The sequence below is a fragment of the Sceloporus occidentalis genome, unplaced genomic scaffold (genome assembly GCF_023333645.1).
Source record: "Sceloporus occidentalis isolate IW3139 unplaced genomic scaffold, rSceOcc1.0.p SCAF_3, whole genome shotgun sequence".
Lineage (NCBI taxonomy): Eukaryota > Metazoa > Chordata > Lepidosauria > Squamata > Phrynosomatidae > Sceloporus > Sceloporus occidentalis.
Window position 1 is genome coordinate 125,828,487 of NW_028316983.1, and position 24,409 is coordinate 125,852,895.

Genomic DNA, 24,409 nt, shown 5'->3' on the forward strand with positions numbered 1-24,409 from the left:
AGGGAATTAAATAACTGTTTTAGTGGTTTCAAATGTTTATACAGTACTCTTATCCTATGGCTGTTTTTAATTTGGTTTTATATGTTGTAATGCTTTTACCTTTTGGTGTTTTGATGGTTTTCTATTTTCCTATCACTAGACATCTATGTATTGTCATTTTTAATATACTGTACATCCCCTGAGTATTCTATTTAGTATGTGTTTAAAAAATGTAATGGCTAAATCAATCAACCAGTCTCAATATACACTCAGTATTCCATGTCCATGGATTTTTTAAATCCATTTCCAAACATCCACAGCTTGAAAATAGTCACAAATTAAACAAATTCTGAAACAGCAAACCTTGATTTTGCCATTTCATGTAAGGGACACATTTTATTATGCATTGTATTTAATGGGACATGAACATCCATGGATTTGGTATCCACACAGTGTCCTGGAACCAACCCCAGCAGATACCAAGGGCCCACTGTACTCTCCTTTTCTAGCATGCATAATAGGCTGCCAACTAAACTGTGCATATCCTGTTCTATCTCAAGCACTCTTCACCACAACACTTTAATTTTCTGTACTTCCACATGTACCCCTTTAAAGCACAAGTAGGTATTATATGAAAGACAGAGTTGGAAGGGACCACATGAGCCATTGGGTCCAATCCCCTGCTCATTGTAGGATCTCTGGCTAGATCATTTCTAGCAGGTACCTGTCCAGCCTGTCCAACCTGTCCGCTCTGACCACATCTCTCCTGTGTTGGCATCCCTTCACTGACTCCCCCTCCCTTTCCGCATTCAGTAAGCTCCTGCTGTCGACATTCAAAGCCCTCCATGGACTGGCCCCTCCTTACTTATCAGACCTTCTTTCTCCTCGCCTTCCCACGAGGGCCCTCCGTTCTGGTAGTCAAGGGCTTCTGTCTCAGCCCAGGATTTCCTCTGCCCCATCCTGGATTCGCCCCTTTTCACTTGCTGCCCCTCACTCCTGGAACCTTCTTCCCCCACAAGCAAGAGCCATCACTTCTTTAACTAGCTTCAAAACGGAGTTGAAAACCATCCTGTTCAGAGAAGCCTTCCCAGGCATTGCATAATTGTCGCTTACTATTTGATGTTCTTTTGGTGCCTGTTTCCTGTATTGCTATGTATTGTATATGTATTATCCTACTTGAGAGTATGTATTTTCCCTGGATGAAGATTAACCATACATTATGAAGCCAAGCTCTCCCTCCAGTCCATCTGCCTTGGTCCAGGCCTCAGAGGTAGAGAGGAACTGCTGGACCTCTTACCCTTTCCCTCCACCACTCCCTTCTCCTTCTGTGTCATGTCTTTTTAGATTGTAAGCCCGAGGGCAGGGAACCGTCTAACTAAAAAGGTTGCATGTACAGCACTGCGTAAATTTACAGCGCTTCATAAATAAAGGTTAATAATAATAATAATAATAATAATGAAGACATTCTGAGAAAGAGACCCCTCTACCTCTCTAGACAATTGATTCCATTGTCACATTGCTCTTACTGTCAAGAAGTTCCTTCTAAGGTTCAATTGCATGTAGAAGGTGGGGCAAGCTTGTTTTCTGCAGCTCTAAAGTCTAGGATAAAAGTCAACTGATTAAAATCACAAGAAAAGAGATCCCATCTAAACATTATGCAGAACTTTTATACTGTAAGAGCTGTTCAACAGTGGAACAGACTGCCTTGGAAGGTGGTGGATACTCCATCTTTGGAGGTTTTTAAGGAGAGGTTGAACGGACATCCTTTAGGAATGCACTAATGGTGTATTTTTGCATAGCAAAGGGTTGGTCTAGGGGGAGAAAAGGAGAACATAATAGTGTTCTCTTGAGCTGCCTTGGATATCAGGGTAGCTACAAGCTTCTCCAGAGGGCACACTGAACCAGTCTTTGGCTTGGAATCCTTGAAAATCCACATAATCTGAGCATCATCTATAATATGGGCTAAGAGCTATCCAGGTACAGAGAGAGATGAAATTAAGAAGCAGAAGTGAGGTGCTCCATTCTCTTCTTGCCCTGAAATAGTGACAGTCACCAGGTATCATAGGGCCTTTCCATTAAAATTTTAATTTCCAATAAAAATCTTTATTTCTATTAAAATCTATTAAAATCTTGCCCCATTGTGTATTAGTTGTATGTCTTCCCCCATTTTTTCTCCTTTTCTTTTCCTCCCTTTTTGTCTTTTTAGTTTCTGAATGTATATTAATTTGTTTGTAAATTGATTGTTCATGTTAACAACTATCTTTTAAAAATGCAGAAAAAGTTATTTTTTTTACTTCCCCCGCTCCCAATTACAATTAGGAAGGGGGGTGCCCCATTGTTGTATTACTTGTATATCCCCCCCTATTTTTCTTCTTTTCTTTTCTTCCCTTTTTATCTTTTTATTTTCTGAATTGGGGGGTGCCCCATTGAGTATTACTTTTATGACTTCCCCCACTTTTTTCTCATTTCCTTTTCCTCCCTTTTCATTTTCTGAATGTATATCAGTTGCCCTTCCAAGTCCACGGACTTGAAATCTGCCGACTTGGAAACCCGGAGAGGGGCGCTCACTATTAACCTTAATGGGGCGCGCGCCCTGCATGCACGTGCCCCATTCAAGCCTATGGTGCTTGAATATGCACAAGATTTCAAACTCATGGGGGGTCTGGAATTGATCCCCTGCAAGTTCAAAGGGGCGACTGTACTTGGATTGTAAATTGGATTGTTCGTGTTAAAAATTAAAAAATGCAGAAAAAGTCAACATTTTGCAACAGACTTACTTTGAACCTCCAGAGTCCTCCAATATCATCACTTCTGTCAAAGCACACAGGTTCCAGGCCTTCATCCAAACAACATTTGATGCTACAAAGTCCACTGGAGCCAGCTCCTATAACTGCCACTCTCTTCTTTGCCATGGTCTGTTTTCCAAAATGAAGAACATTAAAGTTAGACTTTCAAGATCAAGCAGTTAATTCTTTCCACTAAATTTATATCCTAGCACCTTCAATTTTATAGTCAATCATAATGAAAAGTAAGGATGGATGAGTAATAATCGCGGGATATTTGCAACATTGTATGATAAATGTTTGCCAAATCGCACGATGCTCCTGTCTTTTTTCCCAGTGATAAACTCCTAAGTAACATCTCTTGACCTGACCTACCAAAACCTGCTGGAAACATCATTCAGCTATGTTCTGGCCATTTGCAGAATAGCTCAAATTGGGGTTCCCTTGACCCACTTTAATAACCTGGGTATTCTGGTCTGCTAGTTCTCACTTAGGCCAAAATCAGCCCAGTATGGTAGACAGCCACAACCCATTATGTCCATTCAGCAGAAACCCACACTAGATATTCTTATGATTCAATGAGTCAAGGGTTAGAGCAGTACCCATTGGTATAGAGCTTTAAACAAATAGCCAGAAACATATCACATGAGCAATTGTCAGAATTGGACTTAACACAGAAAACCTCAAGATAACTACACTCAAACTGAAGTGATTTATTTATTTACATACTTATGGCTAGGGGAACGATAACTATTTGCAAACATAGACTTTGTGCAATACATTACAACAGACACAAAATATCCAAGTCTATTAAAACAGCAGCTATCCATAAAAAGACATGAAGGAATTTAGTAGCACCTTTGAGAATAAATGGGGAAAAAAAATTCTGGCATAACATTTCATGGATACAGTTCACTTCGTCAGATGCATGGAGTGAAGCTAATGGGGAAGTGTAGAAGTGGTGACAAGTACCTTAGAAGAGTAATAAAAGAGTAGTTAAAAGGACAAAGGTAAAAGACAGGTTTGGAAAACAAGCTTAAATAAGCAGATAAAGGTATGTAAAGTGGAATAAAATATCTACTACATTGATATGAGACTAGTAAAATATTGTCACAAAGCAGGCATGAAGAGACTCCTTTTCTGTGTGAGGCTGTGCTGAAAACTAGTGTTTTAATATATGTTGCGTACCAAGAAGCCTTCTCTGTCTTTGTGTGTGTGTGCGTGTGCATGAATGGGGCAAGGTAAAAATCTATGCTCCAACATGGTTATCTGTTTGAGTAGCTGCTCATATCAACTATGAGGGTTGATCTTATTCCAGAAGCACAAACACACAGGAAGTCCAAGATCATTGTGCGTGGCAACCTTGTCCAGAGATTGTTTTCAAAAGAAATTAAACTTTAGTGAACTTTGCATTAAAGTAGAGATATTTGTTTTTAATTTTTTTTCAAGGTGGGACTTATTGTTTTAGAGTACTGCTGCCCTAAGGGGTGATATCTGAGCCACTAGCTGTTGCCCTTCGTTGTGTTTCAAAGAAAAGAAGAAAAAATGAACTGTAGCCAATGGGCACAAATATGATACTGGCCTCTGGCACACTGGGGGGGGGGGGGGATTACCAGTCCTCCACAACAGATAGCCTGAGAAGCACAGGCTTGGAGTGCTCTATTGGCACATTAGAGATCCAGGTTCAAGTCTTCACTGAGCACTGTGTGCCCTCCTTTTTCCACCTGATCTATGGCACAGAGTTGGTGGGAGAATGAAGTGGGCAAGGAAAGGAAGAAGATCATTGATGCCACCTTCAACTTGCTGAAGGAAAGGCAGGATATAAATTTAAATATTTTTGTTAATCTTATGACAGTCCTAGTAATTCAATTTTGATAATTTGCAGAGTCCTTTTTATAAGGGAGATATCAAACTACAATTCATGTGATTTGAGTAAATCTTAATGTACAGTGCGCCCTTTTTTTACACGGGGGATCTGTTCCGGACCCCTCTCCACATAAAAAAACCCGTGTATGCTCAAGCCCCATTGAAAATAATGGGGCTCGTGCATGGCGTGGTGGCGCAGCGAGGCAATGCACACCCCATTACTTTTAATGGGTTGTGCCACCCCTTGCACCCCGCATGCTCCCTGGAGGCTTTCAGCATAGGCTGAAAGCCACGTATGGTGCGTCCACATATGACGCGGGCTCACCGTATTAGGAATGCTATAATAAACAGTGAATAACTATTTCCCCATGATTCTTCCCTTCTGTATCACTTCCCTGTGTGACTAGTATTTAGCATGATTATTCTGCCAGTTGAGGGAGAATAACTAGTCATGTGAAGTGGAGATGAGTGAACCCATCTCTCCTCCATTATATCCAGTAATTTTTGATGTCATACCTGGTTGCCATTACACTTTACAGGTGATTAATGGCTAGATTTTTTTTGGTCTGCCTAAATATCCTAAAAGGCACCACATCCAATCTGATCATGGAAGCTAATGCTTAGTACCTGGATGGGAACGTACCAACAAATACCAGGCAAATACCAGGGGAGGTAAAAGGCAGAACCACCTCTGAGTATTCCTTGCCTTAGAAAACCCAATGAAATTCATGGGGTTGCCATAGGTCAACAGGTGACTTGAAGGCATATACACACAAGAGAGCTTGGCTGGCAGCATTATGCCTTTGGTTTAGCCCTGCCTTCCTTTCTTTCCCATTTATGGTTAACCCTTCCCTGGAGGCCCATAGATGCCTCAGAGGGAGCCATCAGGCAGACCAGCAACATCTTGGACTGCCTGAAGGAAGAGGCCCCTCCCTCCTCAACTGTCATCTCGGCCTCAGAGGGAGCCATCAGGCAGACCAGCAACATCTTGGACTGCCTGAAGGAAGAGGCCCCTCCCTCCTCAACTGTCATCTCGGCCTCAGAGGGAGCCATCAGGCAGACCAGCAACATCTTGGACTGCCTGAAGGAAGAGGCCCCTCCCTCCTCAACTGTCATCTCGGCCTCAGAGGGAGCCATCAGGCTGACCAGCAACATCTTAGACTGCCTGAAGGAAGAGGCCCCTCCCTCTTCAACTGTCATCTCGGCCTCAGAGGGAGCCATCAGGCAGACCCAGCAACATCTTGGACTGCCTGAAGGAAGAGGCCCCTCCCTCCTCAACTGTCATCTCGGCCTCAGAGGGAGCCATCAGGCAGACCCAGCAACATCTTGGACTGCCTGAAGGAAGAGGCCCCTCCCTCCTCAACTGTCATCTCGGCCTCAGAGGGAGCCATCAGGCAGACCCAGCAACATCTTGGACTGCCTGAAGGAAGAGGCCCCTCCCTCCTCAACTGTCATCTCGGCCTCAGAGGGAGCCATCAGGCAGACCGGCAACATCAGGGACTGCCTGAAGGAAGAGGCCCCTCCCTCCTCAACTGTCATCTCGGCCTCAGAGGGAGCCATCAGGCAGACCCAGCAACATCTTGGACTGCCTGAAGGAAGAGGCCCCTCCCTCCTCAACTGTCATCTCGGCCTCAGAGGGAGCCATCAGGCAGACCAGCAACATCTTAGACTGCCTGAAGGAAGAGGCCCCTCCCTCCTCAACTGTCATCTCGGCCTCAGAGGGAGCCATCAGGCAGACCCAGCAACATCTTGGACTGCCTGAAGGAAGAGGCCCCTCCCTCCTCAACTGTCATCTCGGCCTCAGAGGGAGCCATCAGGCAGACCAGCAACATCTTGGACTGCCTGAAGGAAGAGGCCCCTCCCTCCTCAACTGTCATCTCGGCCTCAGAGGGAGCCATCAGGCAGACCGGCAACATCAGGGACTGCCTGAAGGAAGAGGCCCCTCCCTCCTCAACTGTCATCTCGGCCTCAGAGGGAGCCAGCAGGCAGACCCAGCAACATCTTGGACTGCCTGAAGGAAGAGGCCCCTCCCTCCTCAACTGTCATCTCGGCCTCAGAGGGAGCCAGCAGGCAGACCAGCAACATCTTGGACTACCTGAAGGAAGAGGCCCCTCACTCCTCAACTGTCATCTCGGCCTCAGAGGGAGCCATCAGGCAGACCGGCAACATCAGGGACTGCCTGAAGGAAGAGGCCCCTCCCTCCTCAACTGTCATCTCGGCCTCAGAGGGAGCCAGCAGGCAGACCCAGCAACATCTTGGACTGCCTGAAGGAAGAGGCCCCTCCCTCCTCAACTGTCATCTCGGCCTCAGAGGGAGCCATCAGGCAGTCCCAGCAACATCTTGGACTGCCTGAAGGAAGAGGCCCCTCACTCCTCAACTGTAATCTCGGCCTCAGAGGGAGCCATCAGGCAGACCCAGCAACATCTTGGACTGCCTGAAGGAAGAGGCCCCTCACTCCTCAACTGTCATCTCGGCCTCAGAGGGAGCCATCAGGCAGACCCAGCAACATCTTGGACTGCCTGAAGGAAGAGGCCCCTCCCTCCTCAACTGTCATCTCGGCCTCAGAGGGAGCCATCAGGCAGACCGGCAACATCAGGGACTGCCTGAAGGAAGAGGCCCCTCCCTCCTCAACTGTCATCTCGGCCTCAGAGGGAGCCATCAGGCAGACCAGCAACATCTTGGACTGCCTGAAGGAAGAGGCCCCTCCCTCCTCAACTGTCATCTCGGCCTCAGAGGGAGCGATCAGGCAGTCCCAGCAACATCTTGGACTGCCTGAAGGAAGAGGCCCCTCCCTCCTCAACTGTCATCTCGGCCTCAGAGGGAGCCATCAGGCAGTCCCAGCAACATCTTGGACTGCCTGAAGGAAGAGGCCCCTCCCTCCTCAACTGTCATCTCGGCCTCAGAGGGAGCCATCAGGCAGACCAGCAACATCTTGGACTGCCTGAAGGAAGAGGCCCCTCCCTCCTCAACTGTCATCTCGGCCTCAGAGGGAGCCATCAGGCAGACCCAGCAACATCTTGGACTGCCTGAAGGAAGAGGCCCCTCCCTCCTCAACTGTCATCTCGGCCTCAGAGGGAGCGATCAGGCAGTCCCAGCAACATCTTGGACTGCCTGAAGGAAGAGGCCCCTCCCTCCTCAACTGTCATCTCAGCCTCAGAGGGAGCCATCAGGCAGTCCCAGCAACATCGGGGACTGCCTGAAGGAAGAGGCCCCTCCCTCCTCAACTGTCATCTCGGCCTCAGAGGGAGCCATCAGGCAGACCCAGCAACATCTTGGACTGCCTGAAGGAAGAGGCCCCTCCCTCCTCAACTGTCATCTCGGCCTCAGAGGGAGCCATCAGGCAGACCAGCAACATCTTGGACTGCCTGAAGGAAGAGGCCCCTCCCTCCTCAACTGTCATCTCGGCCTCAGAGGGAGCCATCAGGCAGACCCAGCAACATCTTGGACTGCCTGAAGGAAGAGGCCCCTCCCTCCTCAACTGTCATCTCGGCCTCAGAGGGAGCCATCAGGCAGTCCCAGCAACATCTTGGACTGCCTGAAGGAAGAGGCCCCTCCCTCCTCAACTGTCATCTCGGCCTCAGAGGGAGCCATCAGGCAGACCAGCAACATCTTGGACTGCCTGAAGGATGAGACTTCTCCCTCCTTTAACTCTATTTTGTTTTTTTTTACGATTTTACTGTACACCGCTATGATCATCGCGGAATAGCGGTCTATAAATAAAACATATTATTATTATTATTATTATAAAGAGTCTTTGAAGGTCTGTTTTGGAGCTACTTGTTTTCTCAGGCTATTTTAATATCTGTGGGGCCTTGTTTGGGCAGGTTTTCTTTTCCTTTCTTTTTTTTTAATCCTCATAGGCTGAGCAGATGGTGCAGGATTCTGTTGTTACATACAGTGCACCCGCATCATATGCATTATACGCTGCTTTCAGCATATGCTGAAAGCAGTGTTGCTTCTTCCAGCACCATGCGCCAGAAGAATCAATGGTACATGTGCCTATGGCATGCATGCGCCGCCGTTGTTGCCCCCCGCCACATTACTTGTAATGGAGTTCAAGCATACACGCTTTTTGTTTTACATGGGGGGGGATCCGGAATAAATCCCCCGCGTAAAACAAGGGTGCACTGTATCTTCAAATCAACCTTTTCACAGGAATTTCCTGACAAGATGTATTTTGAGTGGGGTTTGCCACTGAGTTCCTCTGAGGCTGAGAGAGTGTTATTTGTTCAAGGTGAGCCAGGGGATTCCATAGCTGCATGTGAATGCAAACTCTGGTTTCTTGGAGTCCTAGTCCAATACTGAACTACACCACCTTCCTTGGGGTGGAGGAAAACAAGGCTGAAAAAAAGACACATTTAAAAAAATAACTGAATGAATACAAGTGAGGTTTCTCTACTGGGGTAATAGATAATCGTTTCCAATTACTTCTAAGAGCATTTTGCAAAGTCACTTTTCAAGTTTTATACCATTCTGTTATCAATCCTATTTTGCGCCCTCTCAAAAAAAGAAACAATGCAATGTAACAAGTTACCTTTTCAAAACTGTAGTGAGTAATAATGAGGGGTCACATTTCAAACACTGTAATGAGAATGAATTATTTTTCACAAGCAACTTTCCAATCTCTGTGCCTATGCGGTCTGACAGTGGTTCCTTGCCTCGTACGAGATTCATCTGATGAGACCATAATCTAAGAGAATGTTTCTAATAGTTTGTTTAAGATCTCCCTCTTTTGAACAGAGGCTGGATATTATTTATGTCTGGAGTGATAATCCAGTCATGCGGCTGTAAGGGGAGCAGCCATATCTTGACAGAATTGCCATGTTCAGCAATGTGGCTGCATTAACACCTGTGTTCTAAATGCATTTTTTTGTAAATATGTAAAGCTAGTGATCAGGAATACATTTCTAACATCCCATTAATTCATCTATGAATTCCATATACACATATATTAACTATAACATTGGGATATATTGTGTTGATTTCTGTTTGTATTGTTCACTTGCTTTACAATAATCTGATGCCTTCCAATGATGTGTGTAAGGCCCTTGTTGGGTGATTTCTACTGTGGATGGGAGGAGGAGCACATAGCTTTTATGCTAGAACAGGGGTAAGCAACCTGCAGCCCGCGGGCCGGATGCGGCCCGGCGAGGCCTTGGGACCGTCACCTGCTCGGTCCTGCCGCCTTTGGCCTCTCGTGCACAGGGGCAATTGTCTATAGAAGCCTCAGAAGCATGCATTTATATTAACATTTTTTTAAAAATCAGCAAATTTTTTCACGTGTCCTCCACTTTTTTTCAAAAAGTGTCCACCATTTTAAAATTTTGTCCTACATTTGTCCCGGTTTATTTATTTATTTAAATTTTTTTATAATTATTATAATTATTTATTTTTTGGCTTCGGACCCCCAGTTGTCTGAGGGACAGCAACCTGGCCCCCGGATCAAAAAGGTTGCCTACCCCTGTGCTAGAACATTAAGAAACACTGTATCTTTAAAAAGCAGACATGTTCTCAAGGACCAACAGTGAGCAAAGACACAAAAGAGATCTCTTATGGGCCAATTTCCTATAGCACGATAAAATCTGAATATGCATTGACCAAATTGCCTACTCGGCTTCCTTGATCCTTTCAGCAGCTGGATTGGTCTGTATAGAATGAAAATGCTTTTCTAGGAAGTCCCAATGGATGGGAAAACAGGCTTTTTCTAATGAAATATCTTAAATGTTTATGGAATAGTTTGGACAGGCCCTAAAATGGCTACACTCATGCCCCCCCCCACACACACACACACACTGTAAGAAATAAAAATTGATGTCCCCAGAGTGGGTTTAACAAATACATTCACAGCTTTGGGAAACTGCCTTAATAGGGATGAGGGTACAACCAGATATGAGAACTACAGTGGGCCCTTGGTATCTGCTGGGGTTTGGTTCCAGGAAACCCCATGGATGGTCCAGCCCCATTAAATACAGTGGCATAGTAAAATGGTGTCCCTTATATAAAAAGGCAAATCAAGGTTTTTTGAAGTTGGATGGGCATCTTTCAGGCCTGTACATTTCCCTCAGTTTTATGGATTGTGGGGTAGGTAAGTAGTCAGATCAGCTGCCTCAGTCAACAAATGCATGATGCTTGACTTGGATTTCACTGTTTCTTGGTAACAGAGAAAGGGGGGTGATGGTGACATGGACACAGATTCATTGGCTCAGGGATCAGTGGTGGAAGCAGAGGGGACAAAGGCTCCAACATTGCTGCAGAGCCAGCTATTCCTGATCTCCAAGGGCACTATACCTGAGACCCATGGGCCCTGACCAACACTGGTGACGCTGGACCGCATTCCATCGCTTTATCATCTCATCTTCCCCCAAGAGCTTCATGACCCCTGAAGCCATGTTAAAGTGCCAACCTAGCATGAGCTCTTGGAGCAATGAAGCTTGGCTTCACCCAAAGACCTGTCCCTTTAAGCTTTTCACTTTCTGGGAATGGATGCAGCTTGAGAGGAGGAAGATTCATCTTGGTCAAAAAGTACAAAAATCTGAAGCACTTGTCAGAGCAAGGTGTTTTCTTCTGAGTACTGTACTGGAGGTTTTGCTTTCTACTCTGCCCTTGCTATTCATTTTTTTAAAACACAGATTTTGTGACTGGAAGTTTCTCCTGCTAACACAAACCCCACCAGCCTGAAGCCTCAATAAGCTACACAACAGTGGAACATTAATCATCCAGTCACTTTGGATAGGTTATGGTCGCAGGTTTTGAAAGGCCCACTCTGTTTGGGGAGAGGGGATTTTTCCCCTCTATAAGTTTGTAAGGGTTTTGTTCAAGGAAGATGCCAGTGGTGTATGAAGATTTATGTGGTGGGGAAGAGAGCAAAGCTGAGCCAATCCTTTCCTTATGGTAGAGAGATCCACATGCACATCATTACAGTGAGAAGGAGGGTGCTCAGTAGATCCCTGTTGAATGCTACAGCAACTGTTATAGCTATATGGAACAGAGCTGCTGTTTCATCCAGGTAGCTGTTTCATAACCCCATCTTCCCACATGGAGGGATGAGTTACTAATTATCAGATATAGTTCAGGTTGGATGGTAAACATGGGTAGGTGGTGATGGCAGGGCACTGCAGTGGACTAGCAGTTCATGAGCAGGGATTACAATCACTCCCTCCTCACGCACATTCCTTCAACAAAATCCTCTCCTATTGTTTTGTTTTCCATTTATTGTGTTCTATCATAGTGAGTTTTGGCAAAAATGACTGTACAGTGATATTTTTATACATATGTATATGTGTTGTGTGCTTTCAAGTCATTTCTGACTAATGGTGACCCTATGGCGACCCTATCATGGAGTTTTCTTGGCAAGAATTTTTTTCAGAGAAGGTTTGCCATTGCCTTTCCCTGAGGCTGAGAGCATATGACTTGCCCAAGGTCATCCCAGTGGGTTTCATGGCCCAGCTGGAAATCAAAGCCTGGTCTTCAGAGTCATAGTAAAAAATTCAAACCACTCTGCCATGATGGCTCCAATCTATATGTAACTCAATCCCATTTGCAGTTGGCTGCCTCCTTTTCCACCCATGACAGGTAAATGGTGTGAATATCATTGAAAAGGGTGAATAAATATTCACTTAATCTCTAACGTCCTTTTACCTCAGTTTTGCAGCCCATAGTTCGCCTTTAAAAAGCAAACACATTCCATAACTGGGGTGCCACAGCAGAGAAGGCTGTCTCTCATTGTCCTCCCAAAGGATATAGCCTTGACTGGTGAGACAGAGAGGAGGACCCCTCCAAGAGATCTCAAATCTCAGACAGCTGTAGATAGGGAGAGGTGTTCCTTCAAGTACAGAGATTCTAAGCTCTTTAGGTCTTTGAATGTCCTTACCAGCACCTTGAATTGAGATCAGAAGCATGTTGGTAGTCAGAGCAATTCCTTCAAAACCTGTGCCTGATAGTCTGAATGGTCTGGTTAGCAGTCCAGCTGCTTGCTGCATTTTGCAGCTTCAGCTTCCAACGGCAGCTCCATGTAGAGTGCATTAAAAAGAAAAGTAAGGCGGGGTACAGACCACCTTTCTTTTCTGCGTAACCATGCCCCAGCAACCAAATTGCATGGTGCGGCTACGCAGAAAGAAAAGCACCACTAAAAAGCGGCTCCTTTTTGTGCCGCCGCAAACTGCCTGTGGCGGCACGAGGACATTGTTGCCACGTGCCCCCGTCTGTAAGGCGTGCGGCAGTGACATCACAGCTGTGCGTGCCGTGTATATGGTGCCGCACAACTGTGACGTCCTGGTGACATCCTAGGGTTGTGGGGCGTCTGGAAAAGGCACACCGGGGTAACTCTAGCAGGTCACCAGGACGTGGCAAAGGGCCCGTGTGTACAGGGCCTATGCCTTGCAGAAAATAGTGGAAACCCTGTAACGTATCAAAGCTAATGTTGTGACAATAGGCCAGGGAAAAGTGCAGGAAAAGAATGTGGGCAGGCTTTTGAGATAATCATCAATTTCTCTGAAGATTTGCAAGAGGTTTCAAAGGCAGGAGGGAGAGGGACAGAGAGATTAGCGGAGTTAAGTATTGTGCTGCCTTCCAGATACTGTCACTACTCTTAGCATTGGGTAAGAGTTGGAAAGTGCAGTTTAATAACACCTGGAGGGTTATATAATTCCAAGCTCTGTCTTAAAATAGTAGAAATGAAGCCTGCATATTGCACTAATGGTGGAGAAGGGTTTCACCTGTCCTGGCACTCACGTACTGCTGGTAGATCAGGTTTAAACCCAAACTTTGCTGGAAGCAAGAAAAGCAATAAATGTTGTTGTGCATTTTAAAAAGCAGCACTGCACTGTAAACTCTGTCTCCACTGATCTGTCAAGTTCCTTTCTTGCTTGGCAGAAATCATATTTTACTGGGGGGGGGGGGGGGGGTATTGACAATAGTTTTATATGCTTCATTATCCTAAAGTCAACAGAAGCCAAATATAATAGTATTACACCATAAAATAGAAGGACTGAAGACTCAAAGAATAGAAACCCAGTTTGAGGTATAAAAAATTCAGTCAACCTTACAGATAAAATAGGCACATATTTTGGGGGCAGGGAGCAAAGACGCTGCAAAGCTGCACGAGACAGAAACGTCCACAAGAAAATTGCTCAAGCCTTCATTTTGTAAACATTTAAATCTTTTCCAGATCAATTCCTGTGAGAGGAGGGAGGCCTCTCCTGGCTCTCAAATGGCCCAGCAAGGGCCAAACATGGACTGACTGAGAGTGCCTGGGGCATCTAGGTCCAAATGTAGGGGTGGGATGCAGCTTTCCAGTGTTGCTCTGGGGACTGCAGCCCCTCACTCCCCAACAGACAACCACCTTTGTTTTCAAACAAGAGCTATCTTTCATGATGACCCTATTTCCAGGCTGATTTCAATCTCTCCCACCCGCCACAAAACAATGATGGAGAAAACACACACATGCCCACTTGCACAGAGAGAGAGAGAGACAGACAGACATTGAAGCCAATACAAGTTCTAACTAGAAAACACATATACAGATACATTTCTCCAAGCAAACACACATTCCAATACTCTGCACTGGATTCAAAAATGACAACAATCAAAATCAGACAAAATACAGACAAAGTGTCCTTTTTGCTCCACCTGCTCTTGTGTCTTTGCCTTTTTCCAACTCTCAGCCTCTTCCTAGTTCTTGCAGGGCAGCAGCGGAGATGCACAGTGCTTCAGAACAAGAAGACAACAATAATACAAGAAGAATGGTTAGTGAACATGAGGAGGGTGGGAGGAGAGAATACGGAAATCTGATTGAGCATCAGGCCTTCCCACACACTTGACAGCTGTTTTGTCAACTAGACAGAATACAACCTTTTCGACTGAAGCCCAGGAAAACTTTCCCTTCCTACAGCCAGTGCCTCCCACTTTCTAATGTGACTACTGCACTTCTGAAAGGGAAGAGCCCATTTTTCCCCACAAGAAGCTAACAGGTAGAGAAAGAGGTGTGGTTTTGTCAACCAGTAGTGATATAGTGGTTCGAGCATTGGAGTACAATTTTGGAGACCAAGCTGCAAATCCCCACTCAGCCATGGAAACCCACTGGGTGACCTTGGACAAGTCACACTCTCTCTACCTCAGAGGAAGGCAAATGCAAAGCCCCCTCTGAACAAATCTTGCTAAGAAAGCCCTGTGATAAGGTTGCCATAAATCAGAAATGACAAGGCACACAGCAACAATAAGAAAGTCAGAGTCTGATATGTTGGCTGAAAGCCAGTTGTCATTATTTGTTTAAATGTTTGGGAGGTGTTAGCATAACTACATTTTAATTAAATTTTGGAGTGTGTGGAGTTCACTCTGAGTCTGACTTCAAACTGACTTCCTAGTGGAACCACCATTTCTCTGAAGTGAGGAGACCAAGTAGGCAACTTGCAAGGGAGGAGGCAGGACAATACACATGGATACACATGGATATTCTCCAAAGTTGCTAATGAGGGAGCCATCACCTCCAAAACTAACACAGTGCTGACTGTCTGTTCTTAGCCTCACACTTGATGGGCCAGTTATCAAATCAACAACGAAACCATCTACCTGTTTGTCTTCCCCCAATTGTGTCCGACCCAATTGCATTGACCAGACCACACTGCACCCTGACTTAACAAAGTCCAGACAGTCAAGCATCTTTGTTCAGGCTTTGGCCAAACAATTAAGTTTATCACCAGTGGCTAGATTTCACCTAAAAGAACCCTTGGATTAGCCCACTCAGGTGTGCTACTTTTGTGAAGAATGAATATGTTCCAGTTAAAACATGGCCCTGAAACCAAAGGAAATGGATGCCGCGCAAAGGAGTGCTGGAGGAGGAACTTGGATTCTGAAGCAAGAAATCAGAAAATGCTGACATGGCCAGGTGAAGTTTGGCAAAAACAGAATGTTAACACAAACAAAGAACAGCAAGCTTACACTGTAATAGTCCAAAAGGGAGGGGAACAACAATTATTGTATGTGGATGATTAGATAATTACAACAGAGACGTGTCTCATTTACTAAAACATATACATTTGTATTGACCATATTGTCTCTTCGTAACACACATTAGAGCAACTGTATATGCATATATAACACTGTACTGTATCCTTGTAATTGTCTCAAATGATCCAAGTCCATGTAATAAAGCTGCAGCAACCCAGTCCCATCAATCAAACTGAAAAAATCATCATTGGTGCTTGCAGCAACGAGGCATGAAAATATGGCATGCGGTCTTCACAGGTAGCAGAGTCCTTCATTGATTCTACCTTTTCAATAGTGAAAATTATTTTTATCAGGACGGCTACCTCCGGAGTGCTTTGAAGCCGTTTCGACCCTTAGTTGGTCTTCATCAGCAAACTTGAATCATTCTATGCCGGACTAACATTGGAAGTTATGTCATGTTTCTAGACATACAAGAAAGAGAATTAGACATATTCACAAATGATCTCAAAGCCTATAAGATTAAGAAATTTAAAGGTGATGAGCTTGATTATGTTAATGAAACAGTGTATCCCTGGCTTAAGAGTTCGTCTAGCAAGAGAGTACGCTTTGCAGAGATCCAGTTTTCCTTCAGATGGTGAATCCTCTGATGAACGAGGATATTCCACAGACACATCCACTAGGGAGGAACACTCAGATGAAGGTTTTTTACAAACAGATCCACGCTTACGCAGATCCGCCCGGACAGGCCCTCGCAATTTCAAAAACACCCCAAGAAGAAGAACAAAGACCTAGTGGTAAATTTGTCCTCACACAATTTGTCCCAAGAGGAGCATTCTTTATTAAATAGAGGCCTTTCATTTGTACCTACCCTGAGCTACAATTCCTTTCAAACCAGGATAGACATCTTCAAACTAGTAAGACAACTTAAATTATGTTCTTTCTTTGGTGAATCTCCCCATAATTCCCAACACACTTTCAAACGTCCCTCTAAGTTTATTCCTCCTGGAGTCAATCACAATATAGCTACCTTTGAAGAAGTAGTGTTAAGAGATGTTGAGAAATTGGAGGCCTCTTTAAGGAAACCTTGGTACAACTTGAGCTATCAGGAACATTGCACCTTACAGAAGTTAGCTTCCAAACAGGAGATTATAATTAAACCAGCTGATAAAGGGGGAGCTATAGTACTCCTAGATAGAAAGGACTATTTACAAGAGGTGCTCCGTCAACTTTCTGACCATATTAGTTATCAAGCTTTAGACAAAGACCCCACTAACTCTATTAAGTTTGTGATTAAAATTTTGGTACAAGAAGCAGAAATACTGGGATATATAGATTCCTCCACAGCCTCATTTCTAATACAAGAATATCCTCGTATCCCTATTTTCTATGTGTTACCTAAAATTCATAAAGAAGGTTTCCCTCCACCAGGCAGACCCATTATTTCTGGATCAGGATCCCTTTTGGAGCCTTTATCCCAATATTTGGACTCTTTTTTGGCTCCTGTAGTAGTTAAAGTACCTTCATATATTAAAGATACCTGTCATTTCATACAGAATCTAGAGAATACAGAGATCAATCCTCTTGGGTGTTTGGTTACTTTGGATGTGAATTCCTTATATACTTCCATTCCCCATGTAGAAGCCAGAAATATAATAGAACAATTTCTACACTCCAACAAGGTGAAAAAACCTCCTATACATTTTTTGTTGGATATTTTGGATGTCATCCTAGAAAAGAACTATTTCAGGTTCAACACACAATTTTTTCATCAAATTAAAGGGGTAGCGATGGGTAGCCCAGCAGCTCCAAGCATTGCCAACCTGTATATGGCTAATTTGGAATCGACACACATTACTAATCCTGACAGTAATCCTTTTTATAAATATTTCCAATACTATGGAAGACTCAATATGATATTTTTATTGTCTTTTCAGACAGATCAAAAGTAGAATCTTTTTTTGCTTGGATCAATTCTGTGAGTCAGCACATTAAATTCTCTTGTCAGTTCGACACCCAGTGTATTTCTTTCCTAGACGTAGAGGTCTACATTCATAATCATAAGATTGGAGTCCGTAATTTCCACAAGATAACGGACCGCAATTCCATGCTACATTTTGCTAGTTGTCACCCTCATCAATTGAAAAAAAAAGCTTACCATATTCCCAATTCCTAAGATTAAAAAGGAATTCTTCCACCAACATCCATTATGAGATGGCAGCTGACCAATATCAATTAGAGTTACAGGATAGAGCTTTTCCTCCTTATATAGTACAAGATGCTAGGAACAGAGCTACCGTAAAGAACCGTTCCACGTTATTTCTTTCCTCAAACAGAAACACAGATAATAGGATTATAGGCTCCTTCACTTTTAATCATGCTGCTCATCGTATTAAACATATCATACGAAAACATTGGCACATGGTACAGAATATTCCAGGCTGTTCGCAGGCACCCATTATAGCTTTCAGGAGAACTAGAAATCTTAAATACTCTTTAGTTCACACAGATTTTCAAGGAGCCCTGGTGGTGCAGTGGTTAGATGCCTGTACTTCAGCCATTCACTCAAAACCACAAGGTTGCGAGTTCAAGACCAGCAAAAGGGCCCAAGCTCGACTCAGGCTTGCATCCTTCCGAGGAGGGAGCTAAAATGAGTACCCAGACTGTTGGGGGCAAATTAGCTTACTTGCTAATTAGCTTACTTGCTGTTCACCGCTATGATCTTTGGAATAGCGGTATATAAATAAAACAAATTATTTATTATTATTATTACATGCTCAAGAGATATCCCATGTTAGAGGACACTACAAATGTGGTCATTGTAGCTGTTGTAAACTATCTTTAAATATAAAATCCTTTACCCATCCAATAACAAAGGAATGCTTTGAGTTGAAATCATTTACTAACTGCAATTCTCTAAATGTTATCTATGTGATTGTATGCCCATGTCAGAAAATATATGTAGGTCAAACTACTAGACCATTAAGAACTAGAATTTCCGAACATAAAAGTACTATTCGGAATAAAAGTTTGGATACCACATTGGTTACACACTTTTCACAATTACATCATTCTCCAGATTCTTTAAAATTCTTTGTAATTGAGCAAGTCAAATTTGGTTCATTTTATAGTGGAAACAAACAAACTAAACTCTTACAAAGGTCTAAATGAACGTGTAGATTTAAGTTCATTCTTGTAAGGCTGCTGAAATTTAATCATTAGATAATATTACACATAAGGGTAAAGGTGTGATTAATTAATGTTAGTTCATTAATATGGGTTTGGAGGACAGGATAATAACTTAAGGTTAATTGTTGTTATTGTTATTTTTTGTTAGAAATGTACAGACAATATGTCATAACAGGTTGATATTTACTACAAATGCCATTGGATGTATATGAATAGAATTGTGATATAGTACATTCAGCCAAGTTTTCAGGCTTACTTTGTGGGACTTGTAGGACTACATAACCTAATGGATACACCTTTAAGAAATTACATGCTCTAGATAATCACCTGTAGCCTATTGTAGAGGCAAAGTATATTACAACATACACTCTCTGTAAATTCTTACTGAGCAATCTTCTTATCAGTCAAGCCAAACTGTTTGGAGACGTGGGTAAGCTAAAATACTGGTATCTTGATATTGTATACCATTATGTATCTTATTGTCCCTGTTAATTGCTGTACTAATTTCTGTTAACCTTGTATGTGTCAGAATCCACCTTCAGTCAGGCATTCAGGGTGTATTCTGCCATGAGGTTTGGATAGATAGATAGACAGATAGATAGATAGACAGTCACTTTGAGAATAGGGGGGATGCCACCATGAGGACTGGGCCGGATGGTCACGTATTGCATGGCAGTTAGGCAGTTTTATGAGGGGTTGTTGGGAATCTGAAACCAAAGATGCATACAGCCTTAGATCTCTACTTGGTAGAAGAGCCAGGAGCCAAATGGCCAAAAAAAAAAACCCCTCCTTTCCCCCTTCAGACCAAAGGGAGAAATTCTACATCAAAGGCTGAAACATAGGGAACCAACTCAAAGGGAGGGGTTTGGGGAATTGTAAGGTTCTGTCTCTATTTGGAATTCCTCAGATTCAACAATGACGTGGCCAGGAATAATTCCACTCAAGTCCTTACAATAAACCTTCTGATCTACCTGAAGTTTGTCGTGGATTTTTGGTCAGAGTAATCCCAAGTCTCACAGTATGTCTAGAAACATGACATAACTTCCGATGTTAGTCCCGCATAGAATGATTCAAGTTTGCTGATGAAGACCAACTAAGGGTCGAAACGGCCTCAAAGCACTCCGGAGGTAGCCGTCCTGATAAAAATAATTTTCACTATTGAAAAGGTAGAATCAATGAAGGACTCTGCTACCTGTGAAGACCGCATGCCATATTTTCATGCCTCGTTGCTGCAAGCACCAATGATGATTTTTTCAGTTTGATTGATGGGACTGGGTTGCTGCAGCTTTATTACATGGACTTGGATCATTAGAGACAATTACAAGGATACAGTACAGTGTTATATATGCATATACAGTTGCTCTAATGTGTGTTATGAAGAGACAATATTGTCAATACAAATGTATATGTTTTAGTAAATGAGACACATCTCTGTTGTAATTATCTAATCATCCACATACAATAAGTGTTGTTTCCCTCCCTTTTGGCAAAAACAGAATGTTCCCTAAGCTGCAACGAACAGAAATGAGATGGGGAGCTAACAGGGCAATGGTGTGTTTTGAAACTATGGAAACAAGAACAATATGTTTTCCCCAAGAAGAGAGAAAAATTGGGTATAAAGAGGGGGCTTTTCAGGTTTGCCTCTGTGACTCCTGAACCATGGCAACGGGCGTCATCCAGCCTTTGTGAACACCTGATCACTGTTCAGTGGATGGTCGTGGGTAAGAGTATGTGGTGAGAATGTTTCATTGAATGAAAGAGCTCTTCATACTTAATGATTGTTATGTTTTGTCTTTTAATAAATGTTACATGAATACTGGGTAAAACCAAAGTTGGTCTCTCTGTGCCTTTTTGCTTGTCACTTGTTCTGGGATCCTTAACACTTCCCTGATTCTAAAAGAACCTCTTGCTGGCCATGACACTTTCAGAATACAGCTTGGCTCCACGCCAGACTGAACTCTGAATTTAGCTCCCCCAGCCACAACCCCCCCCCCCCCATTCCAGTGACCGTGTTTCATCCATCATTTCCATCCTTATTCCCGGAGAAGCCTTCGGAAGTGAGTATCACCCATAGTTCTGTCTCGCAACCTTTTCCATTTTCCCTCCTATACTTCCATTGAGTCTGTAGTGCACGCGCGCGTGTGTCTATTGCTATATGTGTGGTCCCCCTTTAATAAATATTTGAACTTTAATTGGAGAAGCCTGTCTCTGCATCATCTCTTGAGGGATTATTTGGTCCTTTGCTATACACTAAGGGACACGGTCTCTCGAGGGCGTTGTTACCCTCCTCCCTCGGCAATTTGAGCTAACTAGAAATTCCCCTAATTAGAAGCTCCCTAACAGAAGTGGGGAGATCAGCACCATCTTTGCCCTGTTCTCTAGAACCACTACCTGGGAAGCAGACAGTGGGTCCCAAATCATCTGTCACCACAAGGATTTTCTAGATGAGTTATTTAGTGTGCAGTCAAGCTGCTTCAGCCACAGAACTATATGAGGATTTCAGATATTGTTGTTTTCCATTTCTAATCCTCTTGTGTTTTCCCATCATGACTCCTATCTTTTTTCCTTTCTACCTAGAATCTGGTAAAACATTGCTGAACTATGTGTTTTGATTGGTTCCACTAGGATCAATCTATCTCTCATCCTATTTTATTTGTGAAATTAAAGTCATATACCTCATAAGGTTTGTATGAGATTCTTTTTTTAATCCATTGTTGTGTGTCTTCAAGTCATCTCCAATTTATGGAGACCTTAAGGTGAACCTCTCATGGGGGTTTCTTGGCAAGATTTGTTCAGAGGAGATTTGCCTTTGCCATCTCTGAGAGAGTGCGACTTGGCCAAGGTCACCCAGTGGGTTTCCATGGCTAAGCAGGAATTTGAACTCTGTTCCCCAGTCTTAGTCCAATGTTCAAACCACTAAACTATGCCAGCTGTAAAAACTGCAGACAAGAATAATACATGAATCAGTAAATTCTCCATTTTTAATTTTTGCCCTTTACACACACACACACACACCAGTATGTTTCAGATGCCCCTTTTTGCTGCTTCACCGGGTTCTGTTTATTAAAGCTATTATATAGGGTGAGAAGGCAGAATGCATACAGATTAACATCTTACACTACACCTTATATCACACATATAAGCTACTAAGAAGTCATTTAGTAATAGATTCAACAAACTTTTGCTCAACAAATTTAAGCAATTATAACTGTCATAGGTATATATAAAGAATGCTGATAAATAACTTTATAACAGTGATATCCAAGATGAAGGAAAAAAGAATAGATATATAGCTTTAAAGGACTAGACAAGGTTAATATAGGTGCTTTACAGACCGCCCAAAACGGGTGGTCTCACGCCGCTGCCGGTTGCAGCATGGAGGAGCCCCAGCATCCAAACCGCGCGGCTCCTCCGCGCTGCAAATAAGAAGCGCCAAAATGGCGCTTCTCTTTGTGGCGCAGTTATGGAGCCAATGGCGCACTCGTGGCATCATATGCGCCGTGCGATATGTGGACGCAAAGCATCTGCTACATCACGATGGCGCCCCCTGTGTGGAATGGGCACCGCCATTTTGTACGGACTCGGTCCGTATTATGGTTAGGGGTTTCCGGAAGGGACGCCCCTTTATAACCCTAGTACAGACCCAGTCCATACTTTATGCCCGTCTGTAACGAGTCATAGTTAGGAATTGGGATATATAGACAGCATTTTTTTGTGAAGGGTTTATAGATGAAAAAATATACTAGACAATCTGAAAGGAGTGTGAGTATACTGAATGAGGGTAAAGGATATAAGTAAAGGGTCTTTATATTAACTTTTTGTTCAAAATATTATTTGGAGGATAGGGGATCCAAGAGTACAATATTTAACAGTCCCAACTAAGATATAGTGAACTTAATCTTCTTTGGTTAATATATAGGATAATTATTAAAAGTTAGTAACTTAAAAATTATTAGTGGAAAATTTCATATATACTGCTTAGGAAGTCCAACGGTTGTAGGTTTATGTAACAGTTTGTGATAGGTTTGCTTTGTTGTTATATCTCTCTTTTATATATGTTGCATAAAAAATTTAAACAAAATAATAAAAGAAAAAATAAAAGAAAAAATACAAATTAGTAATAAAATTAATAGTATTATACCTTTGTGGAATTATGATGAAAAGAAGACAGTAAAAAGAATGAAGATATTAATAACAATTTTATGTGGGTTTTTTTTAACTACTGGTTTAATTAATATTAAGTGGTTTGATATGAATAAAATCTAGATAAGATAGTAAAGAATGGAGAATTAATGTGATTTACTATATATTGTATGTGGAATATTATGTAAAAGATTTTTTTAAATACTTTTGTATGTAGGTTATAATACTAATTTAAAAAATTTAAAAAGAGATAAGCACAATACCTGCATACACTGATACTACAATGGCTGGAAGCCTTTGGTGACTTAATCTGATGTAACATATAAGGCACTTTTGGGAGTGGCACACATTAAATAAAAGAGAGGAAAGCACTCCTATGGACTCCCAAGCAGCTCAAGAGCATGCATATCAGCATTCTCCAGAGACAGCTTTCTACGGACATCTCCCTGCAGCCATTTTACCCAACTACTGTGCCACCACTTATGTCAGGTAATGACTGATAATATAAAAATATGGTTACAAAAGCTAGAAAAGAAATATGAAAAAACCTTGCCAAATTTGTAACAGAAGCAAAGATGTGTTTGCAGTCTATAAAGTATATTATTCTAATCAAATTTTGAGTTGGATATATATATATATATATATATATATATATGACATCAATTCATTAAAAAATGAAACCAAAAGGAAGCAGAAGATAGATTTTATCTACTTCCACTTGCTATTTGCTGTTTGGCAATGTAGACCTTAAGCACTTAAAACGAGTAAAAAAAGGCAGCAAAGAGCACTAGAAGGCCAATCAACTTTAACCAAAGCGGCACCATGGGATTGGATTCGTCAGTGGGCCTAGTTTTCAAGGGCTTCAAGATCCTGTCATGCTGGGTCAGGATTGCTTTTCTGGCTTCATCCCATTTCCCTGGTCCTTGCAGACGGTACTGATATGGTGTGCATGGTCCAAACATAACTTCCCAGGCCAGCTTGGGGTCTGTGAGAAATAGAGACCAAACGTTGGGCTTCACCCCAAGCAGAGAAGCCACTTCATCCATGTACTCAATATAGTCAACTTGGATGGTGTGGCGTTGACTTTTCACGTACCTGGGGAGAAAGTAATGTTAAGTTTTACTTGCTATTTGAGTAAAATTGAAAAAAACATACTTTAAGGTCATTAGGGGATTGGAAAAACATATTCTTGCTCCCGCCTAATTTAATTAATCTTATCAAAATTTAATATCAGAGCTAAAAATAGATTACAGTGTAATAAGAATCATTCATATATAATAGCTTTGGGCCTAGGACAAAACTTACACCAGTGATCTTCAGTATTTTCTCAATCCAAAACCAATTTTTATTCCAGCCTTTACAATAAGTCCTATTTCAATACTGTATACATTGGCTTCTCTTTCTGTTCCTTCAATGTCTGCTAATTTGTTTATCAAAAGGCATGTTTGGATGCTGTTGAGCAAGTGCTCAGAACAAGTGTATATTGATAACTGATATATCATGACTTT

At 42.7% G+C, this 24,409-nt stretch overlaps 2 protein-coding genes and 1 pseudogene across 4 annotated transcripts in view; 1 reads left to right on the forward strand and 2 right to left on the reverse strand.

Moving 5' to 3' along the window:
* LOC149316719 (flavin-containing monooxygenase 5-like) overlaps window positions 1-15,010 on the reverse strand; it is a 65,715-nt gene extending 50,705 nt beyond the window's left edge. The window contains exons 1-2 of the mRNA XM_089516107.1: window positions 14,256-15,010; window positions 2,757-2,894 (exon numbers count right to left, since the gene is read on the reverse strand). Coding sequence (XP_089372233.1) covers window positions 2,757-2,891 — 135 coding nt within the window. The 5' untranslated portion in view covers window positions 2,892-2,894; window positions 14,256-15,010. The remainder of the gene's footprint in view (window positions 1-2,756; window positions 2,895-14,255) is intronic.
* A 2,349-nt stretch (window positions 15,011-17,359) lies between these two features.
* On the forward strand, window positions 17,360-21,370 carry LOC149316720 (uncharacterized; annotated as a pseudogene).
* Window positions 19,982-24,409, reverse strand: part of LOC149316721 (flavin-containing monooxygenase 5-like) — a 54,906-nt gene continuing 50,478 nt past the window's right edge. For all 3 annotated transcript variants that reach the window (XM_089516109.1, XM_089516108.1, XM_089516110.1), the window contains one exon: window positions 19,982-23,996. In XM_089516109.1, coding sequence (XP_089372235.1) covers window positions 23,657-23,996 — 340 coding nt within the window. In that variant the 3' untranslated portion in view covers window positions 19,982-23,656. The remainder of the gene's footprint in view (window positions 23,997-24,409) is intronic.